This window comes from Budorcas taxicolor, chromosome 19 (assembly GCF_023091745.1).
Source record: "Budorcas taxicolor isolate Tak-1 chromosome 19, Takin1.1, whole genome shotgun sequence".
NCBI classification, from domain to species: domain Eukaryota; kingdom Metazoa; phylum Chordata; class Mammalia; order Artiodactyla; family Bovidae; genus Budorcas; species Budorcas taxicolor.
Window position 1 is genome coordinate 55,784,888 of NC_068928.1, and position 15,122 is coordinate 55,800,009.

Consider the following 15,122-nt stretch of genomic DNA (forward strand, 5'->3'; position numbering starts at 1 on the left):
CCCATCTCTCGGCAGGGAGAGCCGGGCCGGCCCATCGGCGGGGGTGGGGCCGCGGGAGACGGACGGGAGCACCCCCAACCAGCGTCCGCGTCCCCGGGCTGTGGGAGCGCTACGCCCGCCCCCGGAGGCGGGACTTCCTGAATCAGTCCTAGCCGCTATTCGCTGAACTGCAAGACAAGGCCCGCCCCCTTGGGTTTGGGGTTGGCTGAGGGGAGAGCTTCCGGTGACCCACTTCCGTTCTCTGCTGCTGTGGACTGCGGGCCGCCTGGGGTCGGTGAAGGTGAGTGGTCTTGGGGGCCTCTCTGCTCTGCTCCTGCATACCTCGGCTCGACCCTTGTCTCGCCCCTGCTTCGCGCGGCTGCTCTTTCGCGCCCTTCTTCCTCTCCCCTGCCTGTAGCGCGAGGCCGCAGAGGCCAGTTTGGCCTCTTGACTTCTAGGGCTTCCAGTAACCTTTGTCTCGTCCAGCCTGACTCCAGCCTGGCGGCTTCAGGAGTCCGGTTTGGAGGCTGAGGAAACGCTGCCGGGACGTAGTTTTATTCTGCTTGGTGACGCCCAGCAGGCTGGAGGGCTGTGCGCTTCCCTTCTGAAGGTTCCAGCTTTCGAGCGTGTGGAGCTTTCAGAGCTTCTCTAATGCAGGGTTCATTTATCGATTCAGTAAATAGTCACTGAGCACCTGCTGTGTTCAGGATCTGTTCTAGGCGCTGGGGATTCAGCAGTAAATAAAAGACAACAAACCCATTTACGAAGCTTCCGAGCTTGGAAAACTCTCAGCAAGGGCACTTATTCTGTCTGGTGTATTTAAAGGTCACCCGCCCCTCACCTCCACTCCAGGGAACATAAGCTGTCTTGAGAGTGAAAGGAAGAGGCAGATGTTGGACATGTGTCTTCTTTCTTTTAAGGCCCTGGGGAAAATTTCCATCTCCTTTGTGATCCACCCCATAGTTTATAAAGATCTTTAACGGTTGTGATCACTTTGCATGTTCTCTCACATTCACGTATGTATTGAATACATTTTTTTTTTTTAAATTAAGAGTATTGCCAGTATACTCAGGGTATGTGCTAACACTACAGGGGATCACCAGGCATGAATAAGGTGTGGGCGTATTACCAGTTTAACAAGGAGTGGGTAGAGAGCCCCTTAAGTTTGCAGTGCAAATTGGTGTGCACAGTTATATTTGATCTTTTTAACAGCCTTTTTTTGGCTAACAGGGCTTATTATCCCCATTTTTCAGGTGAGGAAATTTTGGTCCAGCGTCTGCTTTATTTAACTGAGCCTTGTTGAAATGTGAATATGTGTCAGGTTCTGTGCACTGGAGAATCAGTGAATAAAATGTAGGCTGAGTGGAAGTGTTTTTAAATTACTAACTTTTATGTAATGCATGAATATTGCTTTAGCAATGTTTCCAAGGGTACATGGAATGCAAACACTGGATAACTGGATTTTTTTTTTTTTTAATAACTGGACTTTTAAGGATAAATCAGGAGATGGGGAAGAGAGGGTATACCATCTAAAATACATTTATATGCCAGGTTGTACACCTTGAATTTTAAAAACTAAAAGAAATATCCTCTTCTGATATTGTCATCCTAATTCCTTTAGTTGACAGATATACCCACTCATATGATGCTGATCTATTTCTTAAAACTTGAATACTTCTGCGATGCCCTTCAGAGGATTCTCTCCAAGAGCCCTGTTTTGATCTGACCTGTTGTATTTTCCAGGATCTCAAGATGGCTGGACGGAAACTTGCTCTAAAAACCATTGACTGGGTAGCTTTTGGGGAGATCATCCCTCGAAACCAGAAGGCCGTGGCTAACTCCTTGAAGTCCTGGAACGAGACCCTAACCTCCAGGTCAGTACCTTGTTGAGAGGGAGCCTCTGGACTTGTGATTTCATGTGGAAACAAAATATATGAATTCTGATGTTCTTCTGGCAGAAAATTTCATGCATTTTCTAAATACTAGTGAATCATTATTTTTTGTTACATTCCTATAATCTCTCTCCTAGGGAAGAGTGTGGCGATAGCTCCGGGCCATAGGAATGAAGAACAGGGAAATTGCTGTGTGAATTTCCTCTTGCTTGTGGAACAGTCCTAACTTTTGCTTTTCTATGTGAGCAGGTTGGCTACTCTGCCTGAGAAGCCACCTGCTATCGACTGGGCTTACTACAAGGCCAACGTGACAAAGGCTGGCTTGGTGGATGACTTTGAGAAGAAGGTGAGCCTTCAGGCAGCTATAGCCCTGGTCTCGTAACACAGCTGTGGGTGGGGGAGCAGGACCCTGGACAGTTACACGGGATGACAGTGAGGAAAGAGGAGTGGTGTTAACACCCAGATCCCAAGGGAGGCTCAGGAGAGACGGGTGTGGCCAAAGGTCTTGTGATGACAGATTTAAATGGTAAGTAGGTACGGGAGAATTCAGGGTCTCCTCATTCAGCAGGTTTCTTGTCTAAGAAAACGGTATAACAGTCTTAATCCGAGAGCCAGAGGGCTGTTGAGTTGGGTGTTTCTGCCTGGCTCCCTTCTGCGCTCCTCGCCTGCCTCCTTTTAAATCAAGCTGACATTTTTCCTCCGCTTTTACTATTTTCCTCTTTCCTCTGCTTTTTTATTGTCCCTTGTAGCTGTGGTCTCTCACTCACCTGTCTTCTTATTTGTATAATTTATGTTTTGACCGTACTGGGTCTCTGTGGCTGCGTGGGCTTTTCTCTGGTTGCGGTGAGCAGGGGTTCACTCTCTAGTCATGGTGTGCAGGCTTCTTGTGGTGGTGGCGTCTCTTGTGAAGCAGCAGAGCTCTAGTGTGAGGGCTTCAGTATCTGCAGCAGCTGTGGCTCCTAGCTCTAGAGCACAGGCTCAGTAGCTGTGGGGTCTGGGTTTAGTTGTTCCACCGCTTGTGGGATCTTCCTAGATCAGGGATCGAACCTGTGCCCCCTGCATTGCCAGGTGGATTCTTTACTATTGAACCACCAGGGAAGCCCTTGCCCACCTATATTCTGATGTTAAATTTCATCATCCAGGATTTGCTTGTTCATTCAGCAGATTGTTATTGAGGGCCCACTTTGCTAGGAACAGCGCTCAGTGCCAGGGCCAAGACACTAAGCCGTCTTCTAGGGAAAAGGTCTCATCCATCTCTGTTATGCAAGCATGACTTCCACTACCTGTCCACTAGGGTTTCTTTTCACAGAGAAATCAGGGGACTTCCCTGGTGGTCCAGTGGTGTGGACTCCGCTTTTCCACTGCAAGGGGGCACGGGTAACCATCCGTGGTTAGGGAACTAAGATCCTACATGCTGTGTGGCACAGCCAAAATAAATAAAATTTTTTAAAAAGAGAGAAATCAGAATTACTTTAGAACTGCAGGGTTCTTTGAGGTCATCAAGTCTGCCTCTTTTTATCAAATGAAGAAACTGAAGCTCATTGTAATGAGAGAATTGTCCAAGGTCTCCAGCTAGTGATGAGGCAGAGGAACCTTGAGCTCCCATTGCCAGTCTAATACTCTTTCCAGTAGAATGCCCTAGATGCCTGCTTGTGCCGCTTGGAATGGAGAATGTATTTTTATATGATCTATTACAGTTAGCAGTTTTGAGTCCTTTTGAGGGGACTCCTGGTGATGTTAACAACAGTTCATTATTCCTGTGTTTGTAGTTTAATGCCCTGAAGGTTCCTATACCAGAGGATAAATATACTGCCCAGGTGGATGCCGAAGAAAAAGAAGATGTAAGTAGTTGAGGCTCTTACTTATTCTAAAATTCTCTTAATTCCTGACAGTCCTGTTTCTTACTAGTAAGGTTAAGATGGAGTGAATTTAAAGGATCGCTAAAAAGGGATGAACTGTTAATAAATGCAGTAATACGGATGAACCTTAGGATAATTATGTGAGTGAAAGAATCCAGCAAAGGAGTACACACTGTATGACTCCACTGCTGGAAAACTATAAACAAGTTCAGCTAAATGTCTGGTGACCAGCACATCAGTGGTTGCCTAGGGTTGGGGTGGAGGGGATGATAAGTATTAAACTGTCTTTACTGTGGTGATGGTTCCGCAGGTGGATGCGTATATCAAACCCTATCAAGTAGTAGTTTTTAAATATGTGCATTTTATTATATGTCAGTTATACCTCAACATGACTTAAAAACAATCAGGGAGCTGAAACGGGGCAGGAAAATTATACACGGTAGTGAGTAGTCAAATACCCGTTTGCTTGAAAGTACTAAAAGCCCAGTGTTGGAACCCAGGTGGCTCCACCAAGGAGAAGTCTGACTAGGTGGTCAGTGGCTTGTCCTGGCCATTCGGCAGGCCCTGGTGAGGCAGGCATTTGTAGGTTGCCTAGATGAATAACTCACTGAAGAACCCTGGGCCTGCCACCTTAAGCTGGTTCTCCTGTACGGGCTTCTTTGTGGGTGTTGGGGAGAGCTGCAGTTTGCCCCCTAAAGCAGAATCCCCCAAGTAGTCAGAGGAGCCCACCTCCTCTCTACAGAGTGTGGGAAAGCAGTGGGGGGCTCCAGGACTCCTCATACCTTGGGATCCTTGGGGTCAGAAAGGTACAAGTTGGTTTCAAAACAGAATTTCTCCCTTCTCTTAAAGGTGAAAAGTTGTGCTGAGTTTTTGATTCAATCAAAGACCAGGATTCAGGAATATGAGAAAGAGGTAAGGATGAGCCTTGGCCTTTGCTTGTAATCCGTTTTCTCTCCTTTCACAGCCATGTGTCTTTCACCTAGCAGTGGTCACCTGCCTTGGATTCTTTTTTTGTATCTCTGCAATCCTATTTATCTTGACACCTTTCCCCTCTTTTTTCAGCTGGAGAAGATGAGGAACATAATTCCATTTGATCAGATGACCATTGAGGACTTGAATGAAGTCTTCCCAGAAACCAAATTAGACAAGAAGAAGTACCCCTACTGGCCTCACAGGCCAATTGAGAGCTTATAAGCTCGAGTCCAGGAGATAGTTCTGGCCCTGGAATTATAAACTCTGGACATTAAAAATAATTACATGGTGCTGTGTGTGTCTGCTCCATTGTGGTTGAGATAATTAAAACTCTGGGGTGACCTCACTGGGAGCAGAGTTTTTGTTGAACTGGAAAGGTGTGCCCACAGGTGTGTGCGTTTGTCTCATGGTGAGGATGTGTAGGAAGGAAATTACTGAGGCCCAGGGCTGCGGTGGTGGTTGTTTAGTAGCTCAGTCGTGTCTGACCCTCTGCGACTTCACGGACTGCAGCACAACTAGTTTCCCCGACTTTCACTATCTCTTGGAGTTTGCTCAAATTTATATTCATTGAATCAGTGATGCTATATACCATCTCATTCTCCACCACCCCCTTCTCCACTTGGCTTCAGTCTTTCCCAGCATCAGGGTCTTTTCCATGAGTTGGCTCTTTGCATCAGGTGGCCAAAGTACTGGAGCTTCAGCATCAATCCTTCTAATAAATATTCTGGACTGATATCCTTCAGGATGGACTGGTTGGATCTCCTTGCAGTCCAAGGGACTGCATCACAGTTCAAAAGCATCCATTCTTCGGCGCTCAGCCTTCTTTATGGTCCAGTTCTCACATCCGTCCATGACTACTGGGAAAACCATGACTTAGTGACTAAACAATTATTATAGCAGGATTTATTTATTATTATAGCAGAATTCCTTGCAGGATGCCTGAGCAATGCCAGGAAATACAGGCGGTATAAAGTAAGATGAGATGATGGGGAGAGATCTGTTGTCTTTGAAGTCAGAGGAGCTTGTATGCCTACTGCTTACACCTGACCTTGACCATTTAATTGCTGGTTCTAGATTAATCTGCCATCTCCAGACTTTTCCTTTCCTCATTTACAAACATCAGGATTGTAATAAGAATGCAATGAGAGAATCTGAGAAGCATCTCAGTAAGACAGCAATCTAAGCAAAGGCATCCGCCTTGATGAGGCTTAAATCCTGTAGGAAAAAGACCTACTGAGGAAAAGACACATTTCAACAATTTTGTGACATTTCTGCCAGAGATTGCAGATGGGATTTATGGGAGATCAACTGGCTGATAACCCTCAAGGAAGTAATGTCTTAAAGGACATAAGCTGAATAGATCCTGGAGCACCGTCACCCCTAATTTATAGGGCAGGGGCTGGGCTAAAGGTAAAATGTAACTGGGGGGCAAGGCGTGTTCCACTTAGAGCGGCTTCAGTCGCGATCCTTGACGTTCAGCAGTCAAGCTCTAGAGAAGGCCTTTCATGCACAAAACAAGTACCACATGCTCCCTCCCCACCGCTGTGAATCATTGCATTGGCACCCAGCCATCCAGCTGAAGATCTAGGGATGCAGAAAAGTGAAAACCTAGGGAATCTTTTGGAGTGTGGTTAGAACCAGGAAGGGAAAAATCAATGAAAGGCCTGTGAAACTTTTGTAACAATGGGAGGGGAGTCCTTGGGATTTCCCTGGTTGTCCATGGTTAAGACCCTGCACTTTCACTGCAGGGGACGTGGGTTGGATCCGGGTTGGGGAACTAAGATCTCTTGCAGCAAGACCAAAAATTAACGGAGGGGTCCCTAGCATTTGAGGGAAGGCGTTGGAAGACTTACAGTAAGAAACAACAGTGAAAAACTAACATTATCTCAGTCCCAGGTATTTATGAAGCATGGCGGGAGTGGGGGGGGGGGGCACTTTGAAGTTTTATATCCTGAATTGCTTGAAGTTTTTGCATTGAGCATGCATTGATTTTACATGAAAAATTATCACTAGTAAAATAGGATTGTGCTTTTCAGATCACTAGAGAGAGAGATGTACTTCCTACATGGCAACAGTTAAAGGTAAAATCAGCAAAAACATAAGTAGCATAAACACAGAACCAAACACACAGGGTAATTACGAATCAGTAAATACCTCTGCTGCTGCTGCTAAGTCGCTTCAGTCGTGTCCGACTCTGCAACCCCAGAGACGGCAGCCTACCAGGCTCCCCAGTCCCTGGGATTCTCCAGGCAAGAACACTGGAGTGGGTTGCCATTTCCTTCTCCAATGCATGAAAGTGAAAAGTGAAAGTGAACCCACTCAGTCGTGTCCGATTTCTAGCGACCCCATGGACTGCAGCCCACCATGCTCCTCCGTCCATGGGATTTTCCAGGCAAGAGTACTGGAGTTGGGTGCCATTGCCTTCTCCAGTAAATCCCTCTATCAGAAGGGAAAGTTTCTAACTGGGTCAATTCAAAATCCAGGTACAAGCTGTTCATCCTTAAAAAGTTAGGACCTTCCTTGGAGGTTCAGTGGTCAGGATTCAGTGCTTTCACTGCTCAGCAGAGTACAATCCCTGGTCCAGGAGCTAAAATCTTGGAAGCCGAGGTGTGGCAAAAAAAAAAGAAAAGAAAAAAAGGAGAGGGAGAGAGTTAAAAAATGGATAGATGGGCTATATCAAGGGTTGCAACTCCTTACTGTAAAAACTGGCATTGAAGAAAAAAATATGCATTTATCGTGTCTTAATTTAAGCAAAAGTATTAATAGATCAACTAATAGACCTAGTTAATGACAAAAGTTCTTTACAAAGTATTCCAGTTAATAAATGTGGAAAGAAAAGTAATATTAGGAAAATCACTATTTTGTAACCCCTAATGAAGTACAGTTGACCCTTAAAACAAGTTGGAACTGATTGGGACCATTTATATGTGGATTTTTTTTTTTTTAAATACATACTACAGAACTACACCATCTGAGGTCAGTTAAACCTGCGGGTGCAGAGAGCCGAGTATAAAGTTAAACTCAAGATTATTTGACTGAGGAGGGTCGGCAGCCCTAATCCCTAAATTGATCCAGGGTCAACTGTAGTTTATTCAGGCAAAGATCGTTCGTGGACCTGCTAGAGCCGCCATTCATCGTTTGGTCATTTCTTCCCTGAACCACAGTCTCTCCCTAAGAGGTCTCCCTGCCTATACCCTCACCTGCCTGTAATTCCTTCTTAAAATATACATATATGTAGGAGTATAGTTGATTTACAGTGTTGTCTTTAATTCATTCTTTAAGGTGCTGCCGAGGGGATCTTTTCAAAATGCAAATATAGTTATCTTATTCCTCTGCTTAAAACCCTCTGCACACAAGAGACTGGCATTGTCGCCTCCCCTGTCCAAGGACCGTGCACACACAAGCTTCCTTGCACCCCTTCTCGCCGCAGCACGGGGCACTGGTGGGCGCGCTCTCAAACGAAGGGCACGGAGCTGGTCAACGCCCACCCCGATCCTGCCTGACTGTCTCTAACTGGGGTCTCCGAGGGGCAGGGAGGGACGGGGGCGCTACTGCGTGGTCTGCTTTTAACTTCACAGCGGTGGACTCGCACTGAACACGCTCGCTTCTTTTGCACAGGGATTCGTAGCTGGCGGAGCCCGTTCGCCACGTGACTGTTGAGACGTCAACCGAGAGAGGCAACACGAAATGGGGAACCATTTGCACTCATATCAGTCTACCTTTCAAAGTAGAGTCAGGCTCGATCAAAATGAAACGGCAAAGTGGCATCCACAGACACGAAAACGGTCTCAGAAGGAAGGAGAAAATCTTGCCGTCTGGTGGTCGTGAAGGGATATAAAGGAGAATTTTTGGTGGTTTATCCACCCCCACCCCAGATGGGACTCGAACCCACAATCCCTGGCTTAGGAGGCCAGTGCCTTATCCATTAGGCCACTGGGGCTTCACGAAGACGGCGCCGATCACATGTCTCTTGAACTATGACGCCGGAGACCGGCGTAGTGACGTCAACCCGGAAGTTACCAGGTGCAAAGTCCGATTGGACACGAGCCCCAAGCGATGGAAGTAGCTGCGAGGAGAAGGTCCCGCGCTGTCTCTGACCCTGAAACAAGGGCAATGGCTGGGTTTGGTTGCGGCCCAAGAGTGCCGCCCTCTTCTCAGGATTAAAGCGTTTCGACCACGAAGGGGCGCAAACGCTTAATCCGAAGTCAGACACCCTACTTCTGGGGCATGCTGCCTCCTCGCTAAGTGGGAACTACCTGCGGCCGCCCCGGCGCTGGCGCAGCGTGGCTGTTGCTCTGCAGCCCCGAGGACGCGCCCTGGGGCCAAAAGCGCACGGTTTTCTCCCTCGGCCCAACGCCGCCTCCGGGAGGGTGCGCTCAACTATCTTCCCGCAAATCGGTAGGCTCTGGGACCGCGTGGCCTAACGGATAAGGCGTCTGACTTCGGATCAGAAGATTGAGGGTTCGAGTCCCTTCGTGGTCGGCTTCGTTTTGGACGAGCATCTCCTCCCGAGTTTAAAATGCGTACCCGCTTTCTTCATGATTTCATCCCCGTTTCTGCTTCCTTCAGGCGTTCCCTTTCCGCGCCCCTTGCCGTCCGGCATCGTCCTCAGTCTCGCCTCACCGTGAAGTTTTAACTTTTCGCGTGGCCCCGCGGCCGCGCCCCCCGCTTGTCCTGCAGGCCTCCCGGGCCCGGCCCTGGTCCTCGGGGTCCGCGGTCCGGCCGGTGTTGTCGTAGGGCCGATTGAGGCCTGTGCGCGCGCCGCTGCGCGTTACCACGGACCACGTGGTCGGCCCTGGCCGTCGCGCCCCAGTGGCCTAATGGATAAGGCACTGGCCTCCTAAGCCAGGGATTGTGGGTTCGAGTCCCACCTGGGGTGGTGTCGGGGCGGGCCCGCCTAGCCCCACGTTAGCTTTTGCGTCCGCAGAGAACGAGCCTCCAAGGTTGCAGCCTAGGGATCTGGGGACTCAGGGGCGCCCCACCCGCCCCCTCTCAGCTCGCCTTCTGCTGTGCAGCTGACCTCGGCCTCGTTTGCAGTCAAATAGTCTGCGCGTCCCGGCCCGGGACTCAGTGTCCCTCTCCCCCTCTTCCCGCCCTGGTGACCTCGCATCCGTCCTCCCGCCTTGTCCGCTCGGCCTGTGCTCTGTCCAAAAGTCAGCGGCTTCCAGGGAGGCAGAGGTTCTTCAGGTTCCTGCTTTGGGATCTAGCCGGTTTTCCACCCACAGGCCGGACCCCAGTGTGTTCCGAGTCTTTGGAGCGGCGACCTATTAGCACATGGATTCTAGGTGCAAGGACCAAAAAGGTGCTTTACCCCAGGTGGGACTCGAACCCACAATCCCTGGCTTAGGAGGCCAGTGCCTTATCCATTAGGCCACTGGGGCCTGCGGCTCGTTTTGGCGACATCTCTTCCTCTAGTAGGTGGTCAGACCCAGGGCCTTGCAAAGCACGGCTTAGCGAGACAAACGCCCTAGGATGCGGTGCCCGGGCCGCGCCAAACCGAGACCTCGGATGCTCACGGAAATCCACGAGGAAGAAACATGGTGGGAAGTGAACTGCCGCCCCCTGTTAGCCGCACTGGCAAGCACACGGGTGCTGGGAGGGCGGCGCTGATTCTGCCCGGACACCTTAGACTACGGATGGCGGGCGAAAGCTGAGGTTTGCAGGCATTTCCAAATTTTACCGTCATAGATAAGTGCAGGAAGTGAACAAGAGCTAACTCATCTCAAGCGCGAGTCCTGAAACAGAAACAGTAACACTCTCCCCCGTCATGAAACAATGTACAACCGGAAGGAACACATCCTTCCAGTCTTGATAGTAGAAATATATAGGTACGCAATTTCAGAATAGAGCGAAAAGAAATGGATCACCCAACTAGACACTTTAATATCTTGTTTCTTTAGGACTGTTATACAAAAGGGAATACAAATACAGAAAAAGCACATTTTAAAATGTTACACATGTTGAAAACCCACTACTAAAATCCATACCTATTGGAAAATTGTAAGGGAAGGAGAGTCAGCCCAGGGCAGTCACTGTCTACTCCCTGCCTGTGCTTGCGTTGAGATCTTAGCTCTCAGGGACTTGGAGACGTTCTTTTTTCTTTCTCTCTCCCACTTACAGAGTCTGCATAAACCCGTAATACCAACAAGAAAGAGGAATGTACCCCCACCTGGCTCCAGTCTCCTTCCTTGAGCCTGTCCTCCTTTCAGTTAACTAATTGGTCTGCTTGTTGAGGTGTAACATCCATGCAGTAAGGTGTACATATCTCAAGGTCATGGCTGGAGGAGATACAGAACTTTGCCAGTGCCCCTGAAGGCTCCCTTCTGCTTCCTCCCCACTGCCCCCAGGGTAAATACTTCCCTGACTCTCAAGGCCATAAGGCAGTTTTGCCTGATTTGAACTTTGTATAAACGAATCATACTCTTACAGTCTGACCTCTGTGGCTCATCACTGTGTCTATGAGGTCCACCCATGTTCATTCTTCTGCCCTCATCTTCTTGTTGTTGCTGTTTTTAATTGGAGGATAATTGCTTTACAATGTTGTGTTGGTTTCTACCATTCATGGACATGAATCAGCCATAGGTAACGCGGGAGACTCAGGTTTGATCCCTGGGTTGGGAGGATCCCCTGGAGAAGGAAATGGCAACCCACTCCAGTACTCTTGCCTGGAAAATCCCATGGACTGAGGAACCTGGTAGGCTACAGTCCATGTGGTCACAAAGAGTCGGACACGACTAAGTGACTTCACTTCAGTTCACATACATATATCCCCTCCTTCTGGAACCTCTCTCCTGCCCCCTACCGCATCCCACTCCTCTAGGTTGTCGCAGGGCACCTGGTTGAGCTCCCTGTGTTACACAACTCCCCACTGGCTATCTATTTTATGTATGGTAATGTGTACGTTTCAAGGCTACTCTCAATTCATCCCACCCTCTCCTTCCTGCGCTGTGTCCACAAGTCTGTTTTTACATCTGTGTGTGTATTCCTGACCTGCAAATAGGTTCTTCAGCACCATTTTTCTAGATTTCGTATATATGCGTTCAGTTCAGTTCAGTTCAGTCGCTCAGTCGTGTCTGACTCTTTGCGACCCCATGAATCGCAGCACGCCAGGCCTCTCTGTCCATCACCAACTCTCGGAGTTCACCCAAACCCACGTCCATCGAGTCGGTGATGCCATCCAGCCATCTCATCCTCGGTCGTCCCCTTCTCCTCCTGCCCCCAATCCCTCCCACCATCAGGGTCTTTTCCAATGAGTCAACTCTTCGCATGAGGTGGCCAAAGTACTGGAGCTTCAGCTTTAGCATCAGTCCTTCCAAAGAAATCCCAGGGTTGATCTCCTTCAGAATGGACTGGTTGGATCTCCTCGCAGTCCAAAGGACTCTCAAGAGTCTTCTCCAACACCACAGTTCAAAAGCATCAATTCTTCGGCGCTCAGCCTTCTTCACAGTCCAACTCTCACATCCATACATGACCACAGGAAAAACCATAGCCTTGACTAGACGGACCTTTGTTGACAAAGTAATGTCTCTGCTTTTTAATATGCTATCCAGGTTGGTCATAACTTTTCTTCCAAGGAGTTAGCGTCTTTTAATTTCTTGGCAGCAATAACCATCTGCAGTGATTTTGGAGCCCCCCAAAATAAAGTCTGACACTGTTTCCACTGTTTCTCCATCTATTTCCCATGAAGTGATGGGTGACAATATACACTGTATGCAGGTCAGGAAGCAACAGTTAGAACTGGACATGGAGCAACAGACTGGTTCCAAATAGGAAAAGGAGTACATCAAGGCTGTATATTGTCACCCTGCTTATTTAACTTATATGCGGAGTACATCATGAGAAACACTGGACTGGAAGAAGCACAAGCTGGAATCAAGATTGCCAGGAGAAATATCAATAACCTCAAATATGCAGATGACACCACCCTTATGGCAGAAAGTGAAGAGGGGAACTAAAAAGCCTCTTGATGAAAGTGAAAGAGGAGAGCGAAAAAGTTGGCTTAAAGCTGAACATTCAGAAAACTAAGATCATGGTATCCGTTCCCATCACTTCATGGGAAATAGATGGGGAAACAGCAGAAACAGTGTCAGACTTTATTTGGGGGGGCTCCAAAATCACTGCAGATGGTGACTGCAGCCATGAAATTAAAAGACTCTTACTCCTTGGAAGAAAAGTTATGAGCAACCTAAATAGTATATTCAAAAGCAGAGACATTACTTTGCTGACTAAGGTCCGTCTAGTCAAGGCTATGGTTTTTCCTGTGGTCATGTATGGATGTGAGAGTTGGACTGTGAAGAAAGCTGAGTGCCGAAGAATTGATGCTTTTGAACTGTGGTGTTGGAGAAGACTCTTGAGAGTCCTTTGGACTGCAAGGAGATCCAACCAGTCCATTCTGAAGGAGATCAACCCTGGGATTTCTTTGGAAGGACTGATGCTAAAGCTGAAGCTCCAGTACTTTGGCCACCTCATGCGAAGAGTTGACTCATTGGAAAAGACTCTGATGCTGGGAGGGATTGGGGGCAGGAGGAGAAGGGGATGACCGAGGATGAGATGGCTGGATGGCATCACCGTCTCGATGGACGTGAATCTGAGTGAGCTCCGGGAGATGGTGATGGACAGAGAGGCCTGGCGTGCTGCGATTCATGGGGTCGCAGAGTCAGACATGACTGAGTGACTGAACTGAACTGAACTGACGTACTGCTTTTCCTATTTGGAACCAGTCGGTTGTTCCATGTCCAGTTCTAACTGTTGCTTCCTGACCTGCATACATATTTCTCGAGAGGCAGGTCAGGTGTTCTGGTATTCCCATCTGTTTCAGAATTTTCCACAGTTTATTGTGATCCACACAGTCAAAGGCTTTGACATAGTCAATAAAGCAGAAATAGATGTTTTTCTGGAACTCTCTTGCTTTTTCGATGATCCAGCGGATGTTGGCAATTTGATCTCTGGTTCCTCTGCCTTTTCTAAATCCGTCTTGGACATCTGGAAGTTCACGGTTCACGTATTGCTGAAGCCTGGCTTGAAGAATTTTGAGCATTACGTTAGTATACAATATTTGTTTTCTTGACTGACTTCACTGTGTAACAGGCTCTGTTGTTGTTTTTAATGACGGGTCCTACCCCTGTTCTCCACTCTCTAGTGTCCCCTTGCCTAGTTTTGTTCTTCTTCACCTCTCTTTCCCCTCCTCTGTATTTTAAATGCTCTTGCAAGCCCCGTCACTAGCCACCAATGTCTTCTGAGAGCCTCACAGGCCCAGCCCCCAGGTCCAGAGTCAAACTGTGAGGATGCTCGCTCTGGTTTCCCGCTGCGGTCATCTTATCAAGCATCTTCCTGCTTTGCTCCTCCACGTCCCCAAGACACTGCTTGTCCCCTTCTGTCCTGCATCCCTGCTTCAACCTCACTCCCCAGCTCCCGCTTCATTCCCTGTCTTGGGCATCACCATGTAGGCATTCTTCCTCAGGCCCCACAAAGCGGCTCCTCCCAGGCAAAACCATACCCATCATCCAGCCAGCCTCCCAAGCCTGCTCCCTTGGTGATTTTCCTGTTTCAGAGCACCACCTCCTTGTCACACACCAGCTCTCACTCCAATCAGTCAACTTTCTGTCCTCCGAACCCTCTTGCGTCCGCGGGTTTCTCTCCATCACTGCTGCCACTGGCCCGGTTCCAGGATGGGTCCCTAACTGCTCACTGGATATGTCCACTGAGTTGTGCCCACTTCCCTGAAGACCAAACGTTTTAGGTGTCACATTGAAGGCCTTTCTAGACCTGGCTCCCACTCAAGGTGGCAGACATGTCTTCTGCAGCGCCTCATCCCCTGGGTTCCAGCCAAACTGGGCTATTAATCATGGCTAACATTCCCTGGGTACAGGCTCAGCGCCACTAATGACTACCACCCTACCACCCTATTAGAGGTTGGCACTAAACATCCCTAGTTTGTAGAGGGGCTGTGGGATCACAAAAATTTGCACATGACTTAGCCACTCAGTTCAGTTCAGTTCAGTCGCTAAGTCGTGTCTGACTCTTTGCGACCCCATGGACTGCAGCACGCCAGGCTTCCCTGTCCATCTTCAACTCCTGGAGTTTACTCAAATTCATGTCCATTGAGTCAGCGATGCCATCCAACCATCTCATCCTCTGTCATCCCCTTCTCCTCCTGCCTTCAATCTTTCCCAGCATCAGGGTCTTTTCAAATGAGTCAGTTCTTTGCATCAGGTGGCCAAAGTATTGGATTTTCAGCTTCAGCATCAGTCCTTCCAAAGAATATTCAGGACTGATTTCCTTTAGAATGGACTGGTTGGATCTCCTTGCAGTCCAAGGGACTCTCAAAAGTCTTCTCCAACACCACAGTTCAAAAGCATCAATTCTTTGGTGCTCAGCTTTCTTCACAGTCCAACTCTCACATCCATACATGACTACTGGA

General features: G+C 48.4%; 1 protein-coding gene and 4 non-coding genes across 5 annotated transcripts; 3 read left to right on the forward strand and 2 right to left on the reverse strand.

The window, feature by feature from the left end:
• Positions 1 to 212: 212 nt before the first annotated feature.
• Positions 213 to 4,994, forward strand: ATP5PD (ATP synthase peripheral stalk subunit d). The gene is made up of 6 exons (XM_052658288.1): positions 213 to 280; positions 1,723 to 1,853; positions 2,121 to 2,217; positions 3,641 to 3,712; positions 4,580 to 4,642; positions 4,793 to 4,994. Exons 2-6 carry the CDS (start codon positions 1,732 to 1,734, stop codon positions 4,922 to 4,924), a joined length of 486 nt encoding a protein of 161 aa, XP_052514248.1. The 5' UTR covers positions 213 to 280; positions 1,723 to 1,731; the 3' UTR covers positions 4,925 to 4,994.
• A 3,575-nt stretch (positions 4,995 to 8,569) lies between these two features.
• On the reverse strand, positions 8,570 to 8,642 carry TRNAR-CCU (transfer RNA arginine (anticodon CCU)). The gene has a single exon. It is a non-coding gene; the product is annotated as a tRNA-Arg (tRNA).
• A 469-nt stretch (positions 8,643 to 9,111) lies between these two features.
• Positions 9,112 to 9,184, forward strand: TRNAR-UCG (transfer RNA arginine (anticodon UCG)). The gene has a single exon. It is a non-coding gene; the product is annotated as a tRNA-Arg (tRNA).
• A 324-nt stretch (positions 9,185 to 9,508) lies between these two features.
• TRNAR-CCU (transfer RNA arginine (anticodon CCU)) lies at positions 9,509 to 9,581 on the forward strand. Its single transcript has one exon. It is a non-coding gene; the product is annotated as a tRNA-Arg (tRNA).
• A 429-nt stretch (positions 9,582 to 10,010) lies between these two features.
• TRNAR-CCU (transfer RNA arginine (anticodon CCU)) lies at positions 10,011 to 10,083 on the reverse strand. The gene has a single exon. It is a non-coding gene; the product is annotated as a tRNA-Arg (tRNA).
• Between the last annotated feature and the right edge of the window lie 5,039 nt (positions 10,084 to 15,122).